This window comes from Lutra lutra, chromosome 8 (genome assembly GCF_902655055.1).
Source record: "Lutra lutra chromosome 8, mLutLut1.2, whole genome shotgun sequence".
Taxonomy (NCBI): Eukaryota; Metazoa; Chordata; class Mammalia; order Carnivora; family Mustelidae; genus Lutra; species Lutra lutra.
The window spans coordinates 107769259-107794190 of record NC_062285.1 but is presented as its reverse complement, the minus strand read 5'-3'; the positions used below and the strand labels follow the sequence as shown (position 1 = coordinate 107794190).

The 24932-nt window shown below is 37.0% G+C and overlaps 2 protein-coding genes across 9 annotated transcripts in view; one reads left to right on the top strand and one right to left on the bottom strand.

Annotated features, from left to right (window-relative positions):
• The window catches only part of METTL25 (methyltransferase like 25), a 151843-nt gene extending 150928 nt beyond the window's left edge, over nt 1-915 (bottom strand). For 5 of the 8 annotated variants that reach the window (XR_007129290.1, XR_007129291.1, XR_007129292.1 and 2 more), the window contains exon 1: nt 605-915. Coding sequence is in view for 1 of the 8 variants with exons in the window: in XM_047740063.1 (XP_047596019.1) it covers nt 605-863 (259 nt within the window). In the remaining 7 variants the exon portion in view is untranslated. Of the gene's footprint in view, nt 1-18; nt 454-604 lie in introns of those variants that run through there. The other 3 variants (XR_007129293.1, XR_007129294.1, XR_007129296.1) reach the window with 3 other exon arrangements.
• A 24-nt stretch (nt 916-939) lies between these two features.
• CCDC59 (coiled-coil domain containing 59) lies at nt 940-7606 on the top strand. The gene is made up of 4 exons (XM_047740064.1): nt 940-1203; nt 2085-2394; nt 4742-4841; nt 7119-7606. Exons 1-4 carry the CDS (start codon nt 1050-1052, stop codon nt 7278-7280), a joined length of 726 nt encoding a protein of 241 aa, XP_047596020.1. The 5' UTR covers nt 940-1049; the 3' UTR covers nt 7281-7606.
• The last annotated feature ends 17326 nt before the right edge of the window (nt 7607-24932 follow it).

Below are 24932 nucleotides of genomic sequence, written 5' to 3'. Positions count from 1 at the left end.
CCATCACACTGACCGTACCTGCCATTTCCCAGTGCCGGGCTCTAGCTACTTCTACTTTCCTCCTGAACCTCAACCAGCCCCGCTCCTCTGTGCCTCTGCGGTTCTCAGGACCTGAAATCCTCTCCTGTGGCTCATGGCAGGCTGGCGCCTTCTCCCGCTTCCGACCACCTGAATTAAAGCAGCCTCCCACACAACCGCTACCGCATTTAACTGTTCTTATTTTTTCTTGACATTATCAACATCTGAAATTATCCTGGGGGTGTTTCATTAAGTCTTATCTTCCGCCGTTCCCATGAGGAATCTATAAGCATTGTTCCGCTTGTTTGCCTCCAGTCGAGAAATTGTCCAATTACTCAAACACCCCCCGCGCGATTTCCTGTTCTTTTTAAAATTGGGAAATAAACAGGGACCCAGGGATGATCGCGATTGCCCGGAAGAACGTCCCAGGCCCACCCCGCCACGAACCTGACTTCACTTCCGCTGCCCCAAGCCAGCCTCCGCCCGCCCTTCCGCACACCTGTTTCCGCTTTTCTAACGCTAGGGAGACGCTTTGTTAGGCAGGACCATCTCTCCTCCCAGCCTGTCCCGCCCACCTGCCCTTTACCTGATTGCTTCTCGGCTTCCGCCAGGAGGCGCGCCTCCAAGGGCCCGGCCTCAGCCTCTGCCACTGACTTCTTCAGTACCCCCAGCACGGTTTCCGGGGGCAAGTCGACCAGTTGCTCCCACACGGACTCCGTGTAGAAGTCCACCGTATGTGCATTGGAAATGGACAGGGCTTTCCTCAGGAACTGCAGCAGCTCCTGCAACTTGGCACGCAACGCGAACAGGTCCTGGGTCACTGGGAGCGGGAAAGAAGCCGCCATAACGCTCAACCTCCGGGGCTGTAGGTGGCGCAAACGTAGCCGCAAGGCAAGGACTCGGACGTAAGTAACAAAGACCGGAGGAATAGAACTCCGATTTGGACATTAGTTGGGTGATGGATTGCTTTTGTCTCATGACGTATTTTAACAGCGTCCGTTACGTTTTTCTGGCGACTTGGTTGGTGGGCCATGGCGCCGGTAAGGCGGTTAGCCGAGTGGTCAGCAGAGGATTTGGGGATGCATAGCCAAGGAGTTTCTTCGGTCGGGTTCAAGAATAAGAACCTGAAGCAGAGGACTTGGCGATCTAATCACCCGCAGGCCTTCGTGGGGAGCGTTCGCGAGGGTATGTAAGAAGACAGCCTTTTACAAATCTTAAGGCCTGCGAAATTTTAGGATACGCTACCCGCCGAAGCAGGGAAGAAGGATTTAGGAACCAGACCCGGCCCCCCTTAGGGCAGAGGAAGCCATTCTTAAACCCGCTGAAGCCGTGGGCTTCCCAGAACTGTGAATGGGAGGAAGAGTTAGTGTTGCTAACTGTAATTCTTTTAAGTGTCTCCCTCGACTTAACCCCATTCTTAATCAGAATTATTTTTCTCTGGAGTTTTCCGGTGAAACAGTAAGCGGAGGATCTATGGTTCCAAAGCATTTCAGTCTTTTATTACTGATCTTTGTTTCGCTTTAGTTTGTTTTTGTCTTGCTGTCAGCAAGTTCCCTTGAATTCCATTTGGGCTGTATAAGTCTTAAGTTCAACTTTCTCATAACTGCTAGCTGTCCAGAAAACCACAGACCATCTCTCTTGTAGGAATTACTTTAGAAAATAAATCGTATAGTGTTTCTCTAAGGTAAAATTATTGATATGAGGGATTTTTTTTTTTTTTTTAAGTATTGAAGACGAGGATTAACTGTTTTAGGTGAATTAAAGAATTTGTTTTGACTTTGGATGCGGCAAATTGGATTTGTGCAACACTAATCATTTTCTCTTCTTTGGGCTTATCACTGAGCGTGCATGACTGATGTTAGCCAGGTGTTTTTGAAAAGGACCAACATACTATTCATTCCATTACCTTAAGCTTGTTTTCTTCAAATGACCTTTTAAAGCAAATGAGTGTAATTCTAGCTTCTGAATGTGATGATGTAATAATTTTTCCTTTTAAAACTAACAGCTACATTTTTGTGTGCAGTTTATTTTCTGAGAAAGTAATTTATGGCGATACTCTTCAATAGGACAAGGCTTTGCATTCCGAAGAAAGCTGAAGATTCAGCAAAATTACAAGAAATTGTTATGGAAGGAAAAGAAGGCCCAAACCTCACAGGAATCTCAATTCACAGACCGATACCCTGAGCATCTGAAACATCTTTATTTAGCTGAAGAGAAAAGACTCAGGAAGCAACTTAGAAAAGTTGAACAGCCTTTGTCAGAAGAACAAGCTGATCAGCCTTTGGGAAAGGAACAGTGTGACATCGACCAAGCTTTGTCAGAATACTGTAGTTTTGAGCAGCCTCAGTCAGCAGAACAGTGTGGCATAAGAATGAAGTATGTATTGTCTTCTTTCCAAATCCTTTTTTAAGATTTGTTTGTTTATTTTAGAGAGAAAGTGTGAGTGGAAGGTGGGGAGGGGCAGAGGGAGAAAGAACCTCAAGCAGACTCCCTGCTGAGTGCAGAGCCCACCCAAAATGGGGCTCAGTCTCAAGATCATGAGATCGTGACGTGAGTTGAAACTGAGGGTCAGATGTTTAACCGAAGCCACCTAGGCACCCCTCAGTTCCTTTGTTGTAGATATAAGCAGTGTTTTATGAAATAGATTATAGGACAGATTATGGAATTGGAATTTTTCTCATTTAAGGAGTTATAGAAATCACAGTGGATTATGCAAAAATATTTTCAGGGAAGCTTTCTTTTAGCTTAAATGAATGCATTAGGCTAGTTTCAGTTAATGGAAGAAGGATTGAAATTGGAATGAAAAGATCTGGGTTTTGGGTTTCAGCCTCTTGAGTATATTTAATTTGGGGGGACCATGGTTAACTCCTGTTATTAATACATGTTTAAAAAAAAACAACTAACTTTTGAGAGGTATTATAATGTAGGGATTAGTACCAGACTCTGGAGCTGGACACATATTGGTACCTGGTGTCGTCCTCTTCTCTGAAATAGAAATGATAATAATTAGTATGTAATTCAGAGATGCCATGTTTTACAATTCTAGAATGGATTATTCACAGAGATCCCATGGTATCTCTGACCCATCTCATGATGTTGGGAAGTGAGTTCATTTATATAAGGTACTTACAAAGGCGTATGGCACATAGGAAGTGCTTCATGGATGTTAATTGCTGCTATTAATACTATTTTGGATTTTGGGGGCGCCTGGGTGGCTCAGTGGGTTAAGCCTCTGCCTTCAGCTCCGGTCATGATCTCAGGGTCCTGGGATCAAGCCCCCCGCGTCGGGCTCTCAGCGGGGAGCCTGCTTCCCCACCCTCCTCTCTCTCTCTGCCTGCTGCACTGCCTACTTGTGATCTCTGTCTGTCGGGTAAATAGATAAAATCTTAAAAAAAAAAAAAAATACTGTTCTGGATTTTGTTTCCGGAGGACATAGACTTGGTCACAGTTCAAAAACAAATGGCACAACTGTATAACACTTTGGTTTTATAAGAGCTAACTTACAAAGCTTTCTCTACACATATCTCAAGTTAAAAAACTGTTGAAACCTAAACCAGCAGAAAATCCAGCTGTTACTTGGGACTGTAACATTTTAGTTCACTAAAATACTGTGCTTTAAAGTTGCTAACTATTTGTGGTAAAAGTAACAGGAAACAAAGCCCTAGGAAAAAGTGTAATGGACGTAGAGACAGAGACATTAAAATTCAATTTTTTCAGTAGGTTTGTGCATCATATTTTTTAATAATGAATGTAAAGCTCTGGCAAATCTAGAATTGTAGACTTCAGTTCTTTGGCAGTCTGCAAATGTAGATTATCCTTCCTGGTAATAACTGAGGTGAAGGTTAAATCATGAGACATATGAAAGTAACAGTCATATTCTTAAAGACTACTTACTTTGAGGTAAAAGCAGAAAAAAGGCATTGAAAAAGTTAAATAGAACTGTCATAATTGGAGAAAGAGGGTAATACAGAGACAGTGAAGTCAGCAGAGGAAAGTTGTGCAAAGTAGGGATTGGTCATCTCTCAAATACTGTGGAGTCCAGGGAAAATAGGACTGAGACCAAGTCTTTGAATTTATGGTCTAGGTAATCATTGGTAACTTTGGAAAGATTTTAATAGATAACCCTTACTAGGATTTTGACCCTGCATCCATGTGGCATCTGAAGCCATGGTGACGGTTATGACTGTGGCATGGACTGTTCATTAGAGAGAGCAAACACCAGATTGCAAAGAGTTAATGAGGGACTGTGAAGAGAAAAAAAAAGGAGTGAGTGTGAAGTGGTCATCCATGACTGAGTAGATGAATTAGGAGATGATCAAAGCACTTTGGATTAAAGTTCATTTCATCTGTAACTTCTTTCGCAACCTTCGATTTAATGCTTTTTCCAGCCTGTCACTTCTGCCATTGTGCTGGTTTCCTGTTTGTTAACATTTTAGGAGCTTTCAAAACTTTTTGTATCGTCTCTGGTTTACTATTTCTTCGAGAGTTTTCCATTTACCATTTTGTAATTATATTTTGAAAGCTGTGACTCTATTTTCAGCATGTTATTTGGACGTTTTACTATAAGATTTTTGTTCTCTTTTTGCCAGCCTTGCTTCCCTGCTCTATTACTTTGCATCACTGAGATTTTACTCTGCAAGTACTATATTTGATGTAATTACTTCATAATTTTGGTTACGTCACTTTTTTAATCCTTTGACTTACATATCTTTATCTTTAAAAGCTCCGTTACTGTTTCAAAGAAAAATAAAAAGAAAACATCAAATCAAAAAGCACAAGAAGAATATGAACAAGTACAGGCTGAGCGTGCTGCTAAGAAACAAGTAAGATTTTTTAAAATACTTAACTCCTTTTTTGAAATTTATTCTAAACGTAGCTGTATGTAAAGCTGTGTCTCTTAGTATGTCCATATAGTATGTCCTCTCTAAATATTTGCTGAATAAATGAGTAGTTTGAGCAGAGCTGGAGAATTTCAACAGTCAAATTCTTTGATTGTTTATATTATTTTTGAGAAGAGATACTAGTTGGTCAAGAATGGGATTTTTTAAGATTTTATTTATTTATTTATTTATTTGAGAGGGAGAAGGAGAGAGCACAAGAGGGGGCAGTATCAGGGAGAAGCAGATTCCCCACTAAGCAGGAAGCCCGGTGCCGGACTGGATCCCAGGACTCTAGGATCATGACCTAAGCCAAAGGCAGTCCCCTAACCAAGTGAGCCACCCAGTCACCCCAAGAAGAGGATTTTAAAGGTTGTGAGCATACAGGGCATCATTTTTCAAGGGTATGGTCCAAGAAGTTGCACTTTTAACAACTGCCTCAAGAAATTCTTAGTATAATAAAATGTGAGACTACTCAGGAAAGTGTTAATGATTATCATAATTTTACATTGAAATAAAAATCGGAGGTCGGTCTTAGAATAAAATATTTCTTTAAAGTGTCGATCTTGCCTATTAAAAAGCTTCCTAGATTAACAAAAAATAACCAATTTTTATTATTCAGAAACCCATAATTAAAAGTCTTTTTCAAATGAGTACAATAAAATTATCCACAGCTTCAACAAAATTTTGTTTAATCTGTGGTTTTTATTTTTTGTATTGAAGGTTTATTAATCTATCACTTTAAAAAGGATATCACATCAATCAAACTACTTTAAAGATCATACTGACATAATTTATTTTATGTCTTAGCTTTAGAATTTATATAAGAAATCTGGAAGTTTAACATCTAAAATTCTCGTGATTATTCTTAAACTGGTAGACTAGGGTGAAGCAAAAACATTTCTATATGTAAGTACTGGACATTTGTTGACATTTGTTTCATAGTTAGTTACATTATATTCTTTTCTAACCAACCATTTGACATCTGCCACCTTTGTAAATAGTATACCAGATAAGGTAAAGCCCCTTATACTGTAAAACATTTAGTATCCTTTTAAAATTTTCTTTATAAATACTAGGGCTATGTAGTCATGAAAATTGACAGTTTCTTAGAACTTCAGATACCGAATGTCAGTATAAAAAGCTGTAATGCCCAATCACGAGAAATCAAAGAAGCACCCATAACAGATGGTAAGACTGTTTAATTTACTTTTTTTTTTTACTTTGTTGAGAGAAACTCCAGAGAGGTAAACTAGATTGCACATACCTTAATTCATAAATAAGTTCTAGAACATTTGTGCTTACTAAAATAAATGATGTACTGAGCCATAGGAGATCATAAGTTTGAGTGCTAATCAGACTTTGAATTCACGAGATCTGGATATGAGACTTGCTGTACTGAGTACTTGGGATTTGGGGCAGGTCACTTTCAGTATCATTGAGAATCAGCTCCTCATCTGTAAGATGAAAGTAATGGCCTAGCATGAAAGTTTTACAAGAATGGAATATGCTCTTATGGGAAGGCACTTTGATAATTATGTTACCATTGCAAATACAAGCTGTGTCATTTGGGGGCTGTATATGTTACCAGGGAAATTACAAAGCAGGGTACATATTGCATTATTTAAGAACCTTTATTTAACTTTCATATTTAGTAAAATGTAGTAAAATGTTCTGCATTTCAAGTAGTGTTTTTCAGGTTTACATATAAATTTGAATTATTTTCTTATGCTCAAATGAATGTGAGTCATTATCTTAGCAAGTCAAATGAACATGATAATTCTTAATCAAAATCATAATGCCTAGCAGTGTTTTGCCTAGTGTATAGTCAGTAAATGTTTCCTGAATTAAATCTGTCAAATGGCAAGTTAAAAAAAAAATACCAGATATTCTGGAAGTGAAGATTTTTGTATTACATGGAGTAGATAATCTTTAAAGTCTCTTCTAACTCTAGAAGATTAATTAAATGATGAAATCTTACATAAATATGCCTTCTTTCCTCTGTGCTCTAATTTTAGTTGTATCCAAAGGATTAAAAATGTGTTACAGCATCCATTATAGTGTAAAGGCAAAGGGTACACTACTTTGGTTACAGGTAACCCCTCCCATTTTGCAAAATATAAGACAAGCCTAAGGCATTTGTATGGTTATAGCTATTTCAACACAATTACTGAGGTATGTTTATTGTTACTAATGGAAATTACCTATGTTAAATAATTTTAGGAATTTGAGAAGAGAAGACGAGAGAGAGAAGAAGCTCAGCGGCTCTATAAAAAGAAGAAAATGGAAGCATTCAAAATACTGAGCAAAAAGACTAAAAAGGGCCAGCCAAACTTTAATATACAAATGGAGTATCTTCTTAAAAAAATACAAGGAAAAAATTAAATCAGATATTTTCTTAATTAAGGATGAAAATATCTGCCCTCTACTGAGTTCTTTTGTATTTGTACTATACCTCCTAACAATTAACTAAATTTGTTAACATAAAATAGACTGCAAAGTGTACTAAGTATAAAATATCCAAATATTTTTATTCTTGTGAAAGAAAATTTTCTTTGTATGCTCTACATAATATGTTTCTTATTTATTTGCCTTTGAAGGAAGGTGGCTCAAAGAACTGAAAGAACTTCTCTGTTTGAACATGTTTAAGCGTGTAATATTTTTGTACCATATGAAATTCAGATGAAATAAAATGTTTTGAAATTAACAGAGCACAGCTTTCAATGAATTATTTCAATGAAATGCTTACATTTAGTAATCAGCCGTTAGGGTTTTAAATTCAGAAACCTGAAAGCAGGCTACATGAATGCTGAAGCTACCTTCTACCCCCATTGTATTACCACATGGTCTTTATAAAGTAAGAGTTTGGTGTAAGAGTTCCTTTTGGTATTTACAAACATTCTAAGTGGAAGCACATAGCTTGTTGGTGTCAAATCTTGAAAGATGTTGCAAACTGAGCAGTGTCACAGCAAGAAGTAAGCTTTTCAGATTCTGTGGGACCGTATTATGGAAGAATGTTGTCACTGAACATTAGCGGTGTTGTCTCCCTTGGTACCTTTGTGAGCTGAGGGAAAAGACTGGGATACTGCTTCTCCTGCCTCCTTGAAATCACTACAAAGTGAGAAGGGCTACTTTATCATCATTAGAAACAAAAGGACCCTATACTAATATTTGTACAATGTTGTATAATAAAGTTTTCTAAATGGTAGCAGATGCAGGATTAAGGTTTTAGGGAGCTCTGGCGCTCTGCTCTTCACTTTGCATTTTTAAAAAAGTGCACTAGGAGATGCTGAGGAAACAGCTTACTAAAGAAGAGGAGCTCTTTATTATGTAGAAAAACGTGACTTAGGAATTTGTAATACATTATATTGCCTTTAAAAGGAGCCAACTTAAAAAGCCTAAATGTGGCTAATCAGTAAAGAGAATACATTGTGAAACAGTAACATTTTTCAATTAATTGCTGTTACAGCTTGTGTTTTTCTTTTACTTCTAGACGCTTTATCAGGATACGACAAGGGAGGCACTTTATCAGGATAGGATAGTACAAGGGAAGCGATCTAGTCCTTTTGGGAGGTGAGTAAAAATTAGTTGAGTTCATTTTAAAAATGTTGAAAAAAATTTTGAGCAGCTGCTGTTATGTGCAAGGTCCATGTTAAGGAATTAGTCTTAGAAAAGAACTCCTTCCTCCAGGCAACTTAAAAGAGCAGTAAATGCCAAATAATATCGTAGGATGAAAGTAATCTGTTACAATCAGGTTAAAAAAAAAAAAAAAGTTCAGACTTCACTAGGGAGTCACACACACAATTTCTTAAAGGGCACATTCAAGGGTCCTACTTCCAAGATTTGGATAGCATCAATGGGTGCAGTAACATGTTTTAACAAACAACTCATGATTCTGTTGTAGTTGGTCCTCAGGACACATTTCAAGAAGTACTGGGTAAGGTTCTCAGTTGTCTGAGAAATTTCATGTGGTTGAAGACATTAAGGATAGTTTCATGGGTGAGATGGCCATGTGGGAAAAGCCTTTAAAGTTGAGAAGTGAAGAGTGTGAGGAAAAGACAAAGGGAAGAAAGCCTGGGACATATTTAAAAGTTTATTTAGAAGTCTTAAAAATAGCTCCATGTATGTTGTTACAGTTGGGGGCTAACACTGTCTATCCATTGCTGATGTTTTCTTCCATGTTAGGGTGAGGGGCAACCTCACCCTAACACTCATGGTCTCTTTGCCATTCTTAATGTTTCTGCCCAGGAAAGTTGTGACTTAGCTAAACGATAATTTGGGGAGAACACCTGGACTGCCTGCACAGTCATATACTCTTGATACTTACACCGAAATTGTAAAGAATAGTCTGTATTGATGAAGGGTAGGAAGGAGATGGGCACAGAGGCAGAATAGGGAAAAGGCCCACGTTTAGGAGAATGTAACATCCAAAACCAATTTGTGCTGCCTGGGTGAGCACATCAATAGATAACATGAGAATGAAACAAGGGAACATGGTATACAAGTGCAGAAGTCTTGGGTGGCTAGGTCTTGTGGTTTTCGAGCTCAGACTTTAACATATACACAGGGAGTGTTGATCTTGGCAGTTTGTAGGCGCTTAGACTGGGCCGTTACTTTGATTTTTATAATATTCAGTAGGCTTTTAGTTGTTGCCATTTTGGCAAGATACTTTAAGCCTTAAGGCCCATGGGATTTTGATCGGAAGTTCAGTGTAGCTTCAATCTACAGAAAATTGGTTATTTCTACAGAGGCAGGGTGCAATATTGAGCCTCCAGAAGTGTATAGGACTCAACAAAGAAGCAGGAGGGGAATGGGAGTGGTGGAGACACACAGGCTTCGGCAAAGGCACAGAACGTGGGAGTGGGCTCACCCATAGCCTGACCTCCTGGATGGCCTCAGCTGATGCCAGCCAAGAGGAGGCTCCGTGAGCTGCCCTGGATTTGCTGGTAGTAAAGGCATTGGTGAGTGCAAGCAGCAGGGGAGGCTTCTGCAGCTTGACCTTGAGCTGTATTTACTATAATGTATGAACATCATCAAGGGCCTCAGCAGAGGCTGCAGTGACACTAGAAAGCAATGTCATTAGGATTTAATGATAGAAAAAATATAGCTGTGCTATACCTTGACTGTATCAATATTTGCTGGTCTTAAACTTCAAGGCAGAAGATGTGTTTGCAATACAGATTTCTGTATCCCCATGACTTACTTTATAACTGAAAGTTTGTACCTTTGGACTCCATTCATCTTCCCCCACCTGCCACTTGATTTACTATAGTTTATAGATGAATTTTATTTTTAAAAATGACAAAGGCATCCACTGTTACTGTGTCTACTGAAAATAAAGCCATTAAAGCAGCTTCATTACATAGTATTTGATCTTTCCAGGTAACAGAAGCAATAGCTCTGACTGAAGCCTGTACTGTAATAAGAGACAGAAAATAAAATGATAGTAGATATTGCTTTTAGAATCGTTACGGACATTGGGGAGGGTATGTGCTATGGTGAATACTGTGAAATGTGAAAGCCTGATGATTCACAGACCTGTAACGCTGGAGCAAATAATACATTATATGTTAATAAAAGAAAAAAATATACATATATTATATATATATTTATATATATATTTTATATATTTTATATGTATATATATTTATATTTATATAAATATATAAATAATATTTTATTTATATATTATTTATATATATTTATATGTATATATTTTATATATGTCTATAATACATTATCTGTTAATAAAAAAATGCTATAAAATCTGAAGTATTTATAACTTCTGATTTCTGAAGGATTTATGAATGCTGAGAAAGATATTGATGACTTAGTGGAAGCTTTTCAAAACTCACGAGGAAACAGTGGTTGTGAAAGGAGAAGTGCATAGGCAGACCAAAAGCCGATGGCAATGCCCTCACAGAGCTACATGCTAAATGAGCAGCTTCTACCATCCCAGTTCTATGAGAGGCCTCTAAGTCGAGGTCTCTCCCCACTAAACCTCCAAACAGATCATTTTCTCATGTAAGCTGGCTATAGTTGACTTGCAGAAGCTAGATCAACCTTCTGAAAGACAAAATTGACTATCAGAGAGATGGAGGCCAGAAGTCCGAAATCAGGGTGTTGAAGGGTCATACGTCCTGTGAAGGTGCTAGGGAAGGATCTGTTCCACGTCTCTCTTCTGGCTCCAGTGGTTCCTTGGCTTATGGCAGTATAACTACAGTCTTCATATGCTGTGTGTGTGTGTGTCTGAGTCCAAATGTCCCTTTTTTATAAGGATACTGATTATATTGTGTTAGGCTTCACCCCAATTATTTCATTTTTACCATGATTACCTCTATAAAGACCCTATCTCCAAATAAGGCCACGCTCTGAGGTCCTGGGAGTTAGAACTCCAATGTGTCTTTTTGGGGGGACACAATTCAACCCATAACACATATCATGAAAATGCCATATGAAATTTCTGGGACACCATTTCTGTTGCTTCTGTGTGTTCATGTGTCATTGTGCAAACAAACCACCAACCCACATCAGTGGATTTCCACTCACATGATTTCTTAAAATGAGGCCAAGTCAAAAAAGTCTGTAGCAGACTGTTTCAAAAAGCAGTCTGAACCAAAGGTGACAATTGGTGTGAAGCTCATGCCTGAGATTGCCAAATAAGACAGCACAATGATTTTTTTTAAACTTTTCTCTTTTTGTACTTATTGTTCTGGTATTCTTCTGGTGATGTAACCCAAATATTTAACCCAAATAACCCAAACAGTTTGTTTTCTGTCAGCATAGTTGAGTTTAACCATGTTCAGTTCTTGGTATATTCAAAATACATGGTTATAATTAGCCTGTGCATTTCCAGTAGCTTTAAATACAAAAATGTTTATGTCTATGAGAACTTCCCTTTTTACACACAGGAAGTCTCCATGCTACTATGGAATTATCCTTGTAATTCCTAGTTATTACACACTGGCATCGGTGAGTGCTATGGTCCCCAATGGTCATATCTTCATGAGGTTTGTAAAAGCCTTTCTGTGATTCTCTGTAGAGGCCAGTTTACTTAGTCATAATCCACACAGGTCATGGGGGGTGAGTGGGGACAGCCTTTGTTATACCTCAATTTCCAGGGCTAAAAGCAATAGAGAATGATCACCACTAACCTACTTTCCAGTGTGCATCACTTTCAGTAATGTTCGGGAGATGAAAAATAATGTAAAAATGACAGGGAAATAACACAAAGTATCATTAGTCCAGAGTTTCTTAAGGGTTGATTTCTTTGTATCTTCTTCCTCCCTATATTGCATTTGTGCAGCTAGAGCTTATGAGATGTTGCCTGTTAACTGATTATGCTTATAATTTATACTATCTTACTGTCAATTTGGCAGAGTGTACAAGGTCCACTAGAGATGGTGAAGCAGTATTCCATCGGTCAAAAAAAGTTCATCATTGGTTGGTTCAACTTCTGCTTGTGGTTGTGTTTATACTAATGCGGTTCCATCATATAGGGTTCAGAATATTGTTATCTCAATAGGCCAGTTCTATCACTGAACCTGTGATACACAGACATACTCAAATGATGAGTCTGTCCAAAATAAGCCAAATACTTTATGGTCAAACCTTCTCCCCTGGGATGGAAAAATAACCATAAGAAGAGACTGATGAACTGTGGCCTCTTGGGCACACCACATACAAAGCAGAGACAGCCAAATGCCATAATCCTAAATTGGTGAAATCACATATATAGCAGAAGTGCGTAGCTGGTATAATCCTAAAATGGGCATCATACAAACACTCCTAATTATCCTAGTGCTTACTTAACCCTGATATAGCCATCCAATGGACATCACTGACACATCTTGTTTTTCTAATATGGAACAAAGAGAGTTCACTGTCTTGTCAATATAGAAGACCTAGTCCATTTCTCCTTTCCCAGACTTTTTTATGAGAACCTACTGTATTTGGTCTGCTATTATTTATATATAATTTTATTATTATGCTTTATTATATATTATCTAATATACATATATATAATATTAATATAACAGAAATAGAGAATCTTATAGAAGGAACTGGCTTGGGTTGAAAAATGTTGAGTTTGTTCAATTTACATTTGAGTAGACCTCAATTTATCTGTTCACCACAGTGAAGAAAGTCAAGTGGATCTTTAATACCATCCACTTCCTCTTGACATCCTTAGGTTGAAGAAGTCTTTTGGAAATTCTGCTTCAGTTAATTACCATGGCAGGAGGTTTAGAAGGTTACTTTTTGTGTTTTAAGTGTAGATTAAAATCTGAATTCATTTTAAAACATTAGCATATTTGTGTGACTTCCATTTTGTGCTTGCATATTGAGAAGAGTAATTTGGATTTCTATTGTTCCAATCTATGTATAATTTGGCATAGTATCAAATCTATCATCTTAAATTGTAAATATTCAGAATAATTCTTTCCCTTAGTAAAAACTGAAAAACTGCTAAAATTCATCCATTACATCCTTACCCCCATTTCCAAACAAATTTGCTTTTTTGTATGCCTTATTGACAGATTAATTTTAAAAACCTTGGTTTTTAAAGTAAGCTTTCAGTTTGGGGCTTGAACTCTTGAACCGAGATCAGGAGTTGCATGCTCAACTGACTGAGCCAGCCAGGTGCCCCCTAAAAATCTAACTTAATCAGAGACGAGAGGTTACAATTTACAACAACCCATGTTTAGCCCTTTAAAAAATTTTTTGAGATGTATTCTGCATCATGAATTACCACAATTTATAATTTTCAACATTTATATATTCTTCACAGGGTATATACTCTGTCAACAATTCTAAAGTCTATCCGCATTCTTTGATTTTCTAGGAATATTTTTACATTAGTGTAGTAGTGTAGTGTATTAGGCCCGATAACTGAGCCATCCATGTGAGTCATGATGACAACTCTTCAGTGCACATAGAGTTTGTAGCAATAATGGAATATGTATTATTCTAGAAACCAGAAAATGCTAATTTGGTGTGAAAGGAAAGAACTGTTCTTTACTATTAATTGAAATATTTCATGAGCTTGCAGTTTTTTTACTATCCCAGGAATAGCTAAAACAGGGAAACATTAATGATTAATGTAGAGTGTAAAAGGGACAAATATGTTTGAATTATTAACTTACACATTTACAATTTGACTAAGAATGGAGTCTATATTTAAAGTTGTGTTTACAAATTATTATTGTTTTGCCACTTTCAAAAAAGTTATTAAAGAATATGAGAGTAGTTTAAATGTTCTACCTTGGGACACACTGCAGATGACAAATTCGGAGCTTGGCTCCTGATACTGCTTCAGGATGAGACACTGAAATAGTAATAAATACTACTTCTATGCCTTTCTAAAAATGGCTCAATTGACTGCACTCAGGTACACTTATTTCACCTAGATTTCATCAAAACAGAATTCTAAATATAATTTAGAAATGAGAACATGTGAAGTAGAATACTATGTAGATATACATATATCATATGTAAGATATTCAAGGTCACACAACAATTTGGTTTCTAAGCTTAAACAAAAACTCGATTTCCTAACATTCCCCCCAAGCTGCTATGTGAATAACTCTAGAAATTCCATCTGTGAAATTTCAATCAAGACAGATGTATTTAAGCCCTTTGAAAACTTGGCTTGCTATGTAATTCCACATTTCAGACTGATTATTATATAGTCATTCACAGTGGTCTTTTTTTTTTTTTCCTGACAGTACATGCTGGCACAGCATTTGGCATCCTTTGCAGTAACCATGACACATACACTTTCAAATAAATGAACATCTCAGTCTTAATGGACTCATCTGGGTTGACCAATATGATCTCCACGGAATACAGAGTTGGGCTTCAGCTAGCAACATTGAAAGCAGTAAGCTTTCCTAGTTCCCTCTCCCTCTTAAATTCACCTTCCTGTTTACAGGTGTCTATCTAACATGCCATGTTTGAGATTTTGGAATCAGTGAAAAGGAAAGGAGGGATGGGAAAAGCATTTAAAACCATGAAATGTTTTTATGGAGATTAATCACATTTCTCCTATTTACAAGCTGGGTGACTGCGAAATGGCTTAGCATCTCTGTGCCCCGATTTACCTATCTGTAAAATGAGCATGATAATATAAGTTCTTATTTTCCAAAACCCTTGGGTCCAAGAGTGTTTCAGATTCAGAGTGTTTTGAAGTTTAAATATGTAATTCAGCACAAACACCACATATTGACATAACAGTCACAGCAGGGTCTCAAGCAGCATATTAAAATATTAAAATTGCTGCAGTAAAATGAATATTCAAACTAAGAGATGATTCAGGAATATAAATAGCCTCAAATCAATTCAAGTCAAATCTTTGCCTTTATGAAAAAACAAATAAACAAACAAAATCCCAGTTTTCTGGGCCTGCCATTAAAACTGTAGGTAAAAAATCAGTGACTTGAAATAATATATGCATAATAGGGTAACTGAAGTGGATGAGTAAATCATTTCACACTTTTTAAAGATGAAAAGCCATTAGAAAAAGTGTATATGTAGTCAATATAAAGCACTTGCTATTACCCATAATTGCAATTATCTGACTCTGTAGTATTTTAGATATGAATCACTTATATTCTGTATCAGTAATATTTAATAATAATTTTTACATTGTTGAATTGAAAATCATACCTGATTGTTTTTGTGTCACAGGATATAAGCACATGCAATTAATAATGGCAATGATAGCCATTAAGAAACCATAAAAAGTCCTCAAGTGATCCTTGAGTGCTGGATCTCTCACAGATAAAACTTAAATTAATATTTGAATATTATTCTACTAATATCTGAATTGCTAATATTTGAATTGTTTTCACCCTCATTTCTTTGCCCATGAAAACTTTTGACACTTTTGTTCCTTAAAAAATGAGATTGTGGGGCACCTGGGTGGCTCAGTGGGTTAAGCTGCTGCCTTTGGCTCAGGTCATGATCTCAGGGTCCTGGGATCGAGTCCCGCATCGGGCTCCCTGCTTGGCAGGGAGCCTGCTTCCTTCTCTCTCTCTCTCAGCCTGCCTCTCTGCCTACTTGTGGTCTCTCTCTCTCAAAAAAAATAAATAAAATCTAAAAAAAAAAAAAAAATGAGATTGTAAGCGTAGGATATGAATTAAATTTTATCTTCTTCCAAACCTAATTGCAGAGACTCAAGTAGGCTAATGCTAACACCACTTACGAGGTAAAAATGTAATGTCACCTGAAGTCCATATTTAAATGTAGACTTCTAAAAAAATTTGTATAGCCATATAAGCTAAAAGCTCAGACATTTTAGACTTTTAGAACTACTTTACTAAATGTTAAACATATTTTTTTGCCCTCTCATAACATTATTACCAGGTATTTTCATGTGAAATATAGGTTGGTATTTTGAGGCAAATTAATAGCAAATTAGTAATTTGAAGTCATGAAAGATAGGAATGTTAGAGAAACAGATAGATATTAAGACACTATTCATCTGACACATATGTAAGATGTAAATTAATATAATTACTGTTATTGTAATTAACTGGCAGTGTGCTAAGAAATTTACATATTATCTCATTTAATCCCGATGAACTGTATGATTCCATCCAACCCTATGATTGGCTAAATATCATAATATGATGATGATAAAAATAGTAATATTAATGTTTCCCAACGTTATACTAAGACTTCTTCACACATTATCTCCTTTAATCTCCTTAGCAACCCCCTGATAAATATTATTGTTGCCATTTTCGGTTGAGGAAATTATCATTCTTTGTGATATAACCTCTTTACCATAACTGGTAAATTAATTGGTACGCAAGCAGGCTTCAAACATTTTATATATAGAATAGTATTTACCCAAATTAAATTCCTCAAAGTTTGTTCTTTGTGTAGAAAATTTTCAAAATTAGTACCCCAGTTGGTTCAAGCATCTTGTTTCTAAATAGGGAATGATATTCATTACTTACTTAAGGAAAGTTTTTGTTTTAAGCCAGTGACTCATTTTATAATCACAAAAATGAAAAATAAAAGATATTAAAAAATGATCAACTTGTATGTGTTTCCAAAGAAATGCTAGTTAAAGAATAGCTATATTTGCTTGTCTTTTCTTATCTCCCAGTATCAAATGTACACATAAACCTGTTCTGTCAGCTATTTGGTGGCCAACAAATTTATGTACAGTATTTAGTATTTTGCTAAAGAAAAAGCTGAATAGCGATACATTTAAAAATGTTTATGTATATGAACATTATATTTTTATAAATATTAGAATTAGATGAAAGTGAAGATTTTTAACAAAGAGAAATTATGTAGAATTATGAACTATTAATGCTTTGGTATACATCTTCCTAGTATAGTGTTTTGTATTTCCCTTACCATATTACAAACATATTTTTACATCATTAGTCTGATAAGTCAGTATTCTAATGGTTTATAGTTGAATATATTTTATTACAATGTTGAAACATCCTAATCTGTTAATTGAGTTACTGGCTTTTAGATTATGACTATCCTAGAATAAAAAATAATGTAATGAAGTGTGTACATTTAAATTTTTTAAAGATTTATTTATTTGAGAAAGAGAGAGAACCAGCAGGAGGGAGAGAGGGAGAGAGAAACTTAAGCAGACTCCATGCTGAGCCTAGAGCCCAAAGCAGGGCTCAGTCTCACCACCCTAAGACTGGGACCTGAGCTGAAACCAAGAGTCAGATGCTTAACTGACGAGCCACCCAGGTGCCCTGTGTATTTAAATCTTAAGACACTTTTTGGATAAGTTTTCTTTATAGATTTCTGTCTTATATAAAATATCCATATAGAAATTAATACCACATTTCATGTTAAATTATTTGGCAAATTTTGACATTAACTATAATCATAAATATATATCAGATGGAGAATGCAAAGTATTCCTTTTTGAACTTAAAAAAAAAAAAATCCCTTGGATCAAACTAAATAATCAATTTTAGTGGAAAGAAAATGTAGAAAAGTAGTATTGTATATCTTTCAGTTCTGCAAAAGAAAGAAGATAGGATTATTCTCCCCAAAGCCTTCTTATGTAGGTTTATTGAAAGATGGAAGTTCTTTATTTAAAAAAAAAAAGATTTTATTTATTTATTTCAGAGAGAGAGAGAGAGAGCACGAGTGGCATGGAGGGCCATAGGCAGAGAGAGAACCAGACTCCCTGATGAGCAGGAAGCCTGATGTGGAACTCGATCCCAGAAACCTGGGATCATGATCTGAGTCAGAGGCAGCCGCTTAACTGACTGAGCCACTCAGGTGCCCCCAAAAGATGAAAGTTCTTAATCATATTACTACAGAGGTATAATATTTCCCACCATTTTTTAAAAGAGAGGACATTTTACTTTCCCAATTAATTTGAAAATAGTAGTTCATACAAATGGGAGATAGGGGAAAAAAACAACTTCATGGAATTGGCTTTACGCTTCAAAAAAACATGAAGCAAAGTTATAACCACATTCCTTTCCAATAATATCCCGATATATTGCAGTGGGCCTCTAGAAACTTTCAGTTCTCTAGAAGATTCTATTTTACTCAGACTTTCAGAAAGAAAATATGCTTTTAGAAAATTATTATTTTTTTTTTGTTTAAAGCAATTAACATTAGATTTTAAAACCATCTTTTGGAACTTCATGTTCTTTTAACTTTATGGGAACTTTAAGCCTTAACAACAACAACAACAAAAGAGAGGGAGAGAAAGAGAAAGATTGACAGAGAGAAAGAATGGAAACCCAAACGGGTGGATTTAAGAATGTGGTTTTGATGGGCAGAGGTTATAGGGAAAGTGGGGACCTGGACTACATGTTTCTTAAGTCTGATTTCTTTCCCCTTGTGTACATGAAGAGCCATTAATAATGCAATGATTAACATCAGAATAATAGAAAAGTCCAGCTAGCCTCCTGACATTTAATAAATCCCTTTCTTGGAACACATGACATTTATTCTCTTTAATAGGTACTTCCTCTTTGAACCAAAGCTGCTAAAGTCTGTCTGGCCTGAAGAATCCCTCATGGAGTTTAGAAAAGAAAGGGAAAGAGTTTATTTTTTTCACCTAGCTTGGTCATGTTTCACAAATGTCCTATTCTATAATGCTTCATGGAAGCTCAGGATCCCAAGATGGTTTTTTCCCCTTACAACTAAAGTGTTATCATGGTATCATGAGAGTTGTGTCTGGTCTACCTGGTGTGCAGATTCTCCTTCAAAGGGTATGTCTTGCATTTTGGAGTTAAAGTAAATGAGTCAGGGAGATACTACTGAGTGGAGAAAAACAGGCTAAATAAACTCAGGAATGGGGCATCATGTGCATCTTTTATCACTTTGTCCCACAGAAGGCTATTTCTTTATTGTATTTTATGCTAAAAAACAAATTATTAGGGGTGCCTGGGTGACTCGGCCATTAAGCATCTGCCTTTGGCTCAGGTCATGATCCCAGGACCTGGGACCAGGACCACATCAGGCTCCCTGCTCTGAGGGAGGCCTGCTTTTCCCTCTCCCCTTCCCCCTGCTTGTGTTCCCTCTTTTGCTGTGTCTCTATCAAATAAATAAATAAAATGTTTTTAAAAACCCCATATTATTATAACATGATATATTCAGATGACAAAGCCCAAGATAGATTAATTTAGCTTATATTTAATTTGCAGGCAATATAGCCAGCCACATATTATGTTAATAAATGTCACTACAACACAGCTAGGAGACCAATTGTCATGCTTGACCCTCACATTTTATAGTTGATGTAAAGTTTATATTATGTTATAGTTAATACAAAGTATATAGGCAATATAGCACGGGTGGAGGAACTATGGATATGTTTCACCCTGACACTCCATAGTTACTAAATGGTACTGTAGCTGAGCTAGAGAGACCTCTAGGTATGTTGGCCTGTCCACCTTGTGTAACATAGTTTAACATTTACTCAGGAATACCGACCAAAATAAATAAATCTATACATTTCCCACTAAAATTTATAATTTACAAGTCATTAATATAAATTAGCCTTTAATATAACACGTTTTAGTTTCTAAGATGAGAACATGTAATTTGCATATTCTAAAGTCACAGCATGAGACAGCTTAAACTCTGCAGCTGGATGTTTATAGCTGCTTTTTTCCTAATTCTCCTTGTGGTGCTGTAATTGGATGTGCTAACATATTAAAATTCACATCTTTTGTGCTGATGTTGTATTAATGCATTTTCTCAAGTTGAGCATTCAATTGCAACAGTGCAAATAATATGGAAATATAAAGGGCTCTGCTATCCCTGTTTTTTTCTTTTCCTATAGATTAAAGGAGGATGAACTCATTATGGTATAGAAGACCTTCCATGACCTGGTTCCTCCTTATTTCTCCAGCTCCCTCTCCTGATACTCTTCTGTATACATAATGTTTGTTATACCATAATTCTTATCATTCATTAAGAATTGAACCATGATGCCACACTGGGTAGGGAGAATGTAGGAGATAAAAGATAGTTTAAATGTATATTTAGTAGGACTTGGTATTTAAGTAATTAAAAGTGGGATGTGATAGACAAGGGATAATCTTGGGGGACTTCCAAATTTGTATTTATGTCACGTGGTGAATTAAATCCTAAGGGGAGAGGGTCTAAAAACTTGGAAATGTTACCATACACAGGGTTCTGCTTGATCCCCTCTAGTTTCCCTATACCTTGCCCCCCCTCCCTGTGTAAACTAGTTTCTTTATGAATCTCTTCTCTACTTTGTATCATTTCTTTCCTGCCAGAACTTTGGCTTAATAATTGGTACCTAAATGGCCCCAAGAAGCAGAATTTCAAATTTGGGAAATGGATTGCTCACATATTTGAAGAGTGCTGGAGGGAAATGGGACATGGCTAATCCATGATGTGCAGTGACGTTATGATTAACAAAACGGTCACTGACACTGCCATGGGATGAACTCTATGGGCAGGCTATAGCATTGGCATATCAGTAAAACTCAGTTGCTATGGCAAAACCTGGCTTTTTAGGGGCGCCTGGGTGGCTCAGTGGGTTAAGCCGCTGCCTTCGGCTCGGGTCATGATCTCAGGGTCCTGGGATCGAGTCCCGCATCGGGCTCTCTGCTCAGCAGGGAGCCTGCTTCCCTCTCTCTCTCTCTGCCTGCCTCTCCGTCTACTTGTGATCTCTCTCTGTCAAATAAATAAATAAAAATCTTTAAAAAAAAAACAAACCTGGCTTTTTATGATGGCCCTGGAGAATGCAGATTTAGAAAACAAGCAACTGAGAACTAAGAATATCTGGCATGGATGACCAGAAAGTTTGAAGAGAAGTCTTGAAGGAATCCCTGATTTCCTGTGGCCAGAATGAAGACATGGGTGAAAACCAAGTTCAAAGGGCAATTGTGAGGATTTCAGAGTATTGACTGTAACTCAAAAGAGACTTCTGGAGGGGTGCCTGGGTGGCTTAGCGGGTTAAGCCTCTGCCTTTGGCTCAGGTCATGATCTCGGGGTCCTGGGATAGAGGCCTGCATCGGGCTCTCTGCTCAGCGGGAAGCCTGCTTCCCCCTCTCCCTCTGCCTGCCTCTCTGCCTACTTATGATCTCTCTCTCTCTGTCAAATAAATAAATAAAATCTTAAAAAAAAAAAAAGACTTCTGGAGACGCCTGGGTGGCTCAGTCAGTTAAGTGTCTGCCTTTGGCTCAGGTCATGATCCTGGGATCAAGTCCCACACTGAGCTCCCTGCTCAGAGAAGAGTCTGTTCTCCTTCTGCATGCTGCTCCCCCTGCTTGTGCTCACTCGCGCTCTCTCTCTCTCACTCTCTCTGAAATAAATAAATAAATTCTTTTTTAAAAATCCATATTTGTACAAAGACTTCTGTGAACATGTGAATGTGAACGTTATTCATAATAGCCTCAGATTATAACTCAACAAAGCTGTTTATTTTAAAGCATGGAAAAAATACAGCAGTGTGTCTAGAGTTCCAGGTTTTTAATTTTCTTCTACCTGGCCCCATAACCAAATTCTCCTCTCCCTTAGGCTGCCTGGCCAAGGCACGCCACAGATTACAGTTCCCACCTTAGCACCAGCGTTAAGGTATTTACTCTATTAAGGGTTCTTAGCTCTCACCTTGCTTCAGAATCACCTGGAGAGCTTTTATTTTTATCTATCTATTTATTTATTTATTATAAGATCTTATTTATTTCACAGAGAGTGAGAGAGAGAGACAGCGAGAGAGGGAATACAAACGGGGAGTGAGAGAGGGAGAAGCAGACTTCCTGCTGAACAGGGAGTCCAGTGTGGGGGCTCGACATCTGGAGAGCTTTTAAAAAATACTAGCACAGTATAAGCAATCCCCAGCTTCAATACAGTATTCTTTTGTTCGTTCCTAGTTGATTCTACAGTGCAACTAAAGTTGAGGGAAAAAAAAAATACTGCACTGGTTTTCTAGAATAATTTTGAGGCCATTTTGGAAGTTAGTGTTGCTGGCATCTATGATCACAGGCAGCCCCCAGGGAAACCGGTAGAAAGAAATTGAAGAGAAGGTTTTCTCTACCTAATCAGTAAATAGTTCTCAGCACAGGTTAGGAGTTAGAGGGTGGTTTTCAACATTCTTTGGGGAGTTTTCCCAAGTATGTGTGCTTGGGGTGTCATTGTATCCCCACTCCATACTGGAAATTCTCTTGCTACTTCTCACCTCCTTCCATCCAGATTTCATGGCCACACACTGCTGGGTGGTTTAAGTTTCTTTTACCTTTTAGGGGACAGAAAAAGGAATTAAGGTAGACCCTTAATATGTGACTTCAATATGTATAGAATGTATATACCTTATGTCCTGAAAGACATGACTACTTCATATTAACTCTTTTCAAATTTTATTTTCTGAATTAAAATAGCAAATTATAGATATATTGATACTTGTTTTAACTAGGAAAAAATTCAAAGATGTGTAAATAAAAAGTTAAAATTTACCCCTATGCTCCTCATTGTTATCCCTTAGTAACTACTATAAAAGGCCTAGTTCTTTTCCTTCCACAATGCCTATTATGCTCACACAAACATGAAAAATCATAAATAAATGATGTACTGTTATTGCTTTTTGTGATGATTCATCATGAGTCACCCTAAATATGATCTATATATTTCTGATCTCTCTATAATTATCTTTCTATATATAATCTTTCCTTTAGATAATAGCATAATAGAATGACTGTACCAAAATTTATCCATATATTTTATCTTTGATTAATATTTGAATGTTCCTGTTTTTGTCATTACAAATTTGTTACATTAAATGTCACTAGATGCATAGCCTTAAATGTTGGCACTTTTATTTTTATTGGATAGATCTTCGAAGTGGGATTATTGTATCAAAAGTTTGTAGCTGCGTGCGTGTATTTGATTTAAAGATATTGTCAAGTATTTTTTAAAAGATTGCAGCAGCTAGGGCGCCAGGGTGGCTCAGTGGGTTGAAGCCTCTGCCTTCAGCTCGGGTCGTGATCCCAGGGTCCTGGAATTGAGACCCGCATCGGGCTCTCTGCTCAGCGGGGAGCCTGCTTCTACCTCTCTCTCTGCCTGCCTCTGTGCCTACATGTGATCTCTGTCTGTCAAATAAATAAGTAAAATCTTTAAAAAAAAAAAAAAAAGATTGCAGCAGCTTGCCCTGTATTTCTGGTTTTTTGCTTTTGCTTTTATTTTTTAGAGAGGGGGAGGAGGGGGAGGGGCAGAAGGAGAGGGAGAATCCCAAGCAGGCTCCACACCTAGCACGGAATTCCACGTGGGGCTTACCCCACAACCCCAAGATCATGACCTGAGCTGAAATCAAGAGCTGGTACTCAATCGACCGTGCCACCCAGGTGCCTCAACTTGCACTATATTTTTTAATATTTGCCAGTTTGAACAGGGCTTAAGATAATTATCATGTTAATGGTTTGTAACTCTCATTGTGCACTTCCTTTTCCTCGACAACCAGGGAGGATGAGCAGCTTTTCCTATGCTTGTTGAATATGTGGATTTTGTCCATAAATTTCCTTAGCAAAAGGCTTTATTTTTCTCTTAGATTCCTTTCTTTTTCTTAAATTTAGTAAAAGTATAGAAGCCTAATAAAAGCCTTACAAAAGCCTTTAAATAATAGGGAATTTATACCTTTACCATATCTGTTGCAATATTTGCCCTTAGTCCCTTGCCTTTAACTTTGTTTACAGGGTTTTCTTTTCTTTTTTTCTTTTCTTTCTTTTTTTTTTTTTTTCCTAGAGACAGAGAGAGAGAGAATCTTATCCACACCCAGAGCTGAGCCCAGCACAGGACTCTATCTCACAACTCTGAGATCATCACCTGAGCTGAAATCCAGAGTTGAACGGCTTAACTGACTGAGCCACCCAGGTGCCCCTTCCTTATGACTTTTAAATCTCTCATCTTATTGAGGAAGACTTTTCCCATGTGGAGATATGAAACTCCCCAACATATTATTCTACTGTTTATATGGGTTTAAAACCCAATTTAAAAATTTTAAAATTTCATCTGGTATTTCCATTTGTATAGAGTATGAGAAAGAAACGTATTCTTGTTTTCCTTTACAAGTGTGACTATGTTAGCATACATTGTTATCAAACTCATTCTACACTTGATTAAATTATCTTGTTTGTCCCTTATTAAATTCCTAATTTTTGGATATTCTATTTTCTAGAGTTACTGTTTTTCCTATATCCCTCATACTGTTTAGATTACTGCGATTTTATGTTATTCCTTCAATATTCTTAGAACACTGACCTATCATTTTGAAGTCTGAAAGAGGATAAATATACTTTTTACTTGAATTTTTAATCAGAGTTGGAGTCATTATGTAACATTTAAAGTGTTCTAAGTGCTTCTGTTGTTTTATGCTAGATTATTATGCAAACACAGGGATGTCTTTTTAAGCTAAACTGCCCTCTAAAGCCAGCAGAGGGAGTACAAGGCACTGTTTTACTGGTGAGGAATTTGAAAATCATTTAGAAATATGTCCTTTTACTGATTAATGGAATACATTTAAGAATTCAAAATATTTATTCCATCAAATATTTTCATTGATCA

Excerpts from the sequence above, each read along its gene's own strand:
- CCDC59 (XM_047740064.1), top strand. The coding sequence starts at position 1,050 with ATGGCGCCGGTAAGGCGGTTAGCCGAGTGGTCAGCAGAGGATTTGGGG. Across the intron at positions 2,395-4,741 it reads CAGTGTGGCATAAGAATGAA|CTCCGTTACTGTTTCAAAGA; the intron begins GTATGTATTGTC and ends TATCTTTAAAAG. Across the intron at positions 4,842-7,118 it reads AGCGTGCTGCTAAGAAACAA|GAATTTGAGAAGAGAAGACG; the intron begins GTAAGATTTTTT and ends AAATAATTTTAG.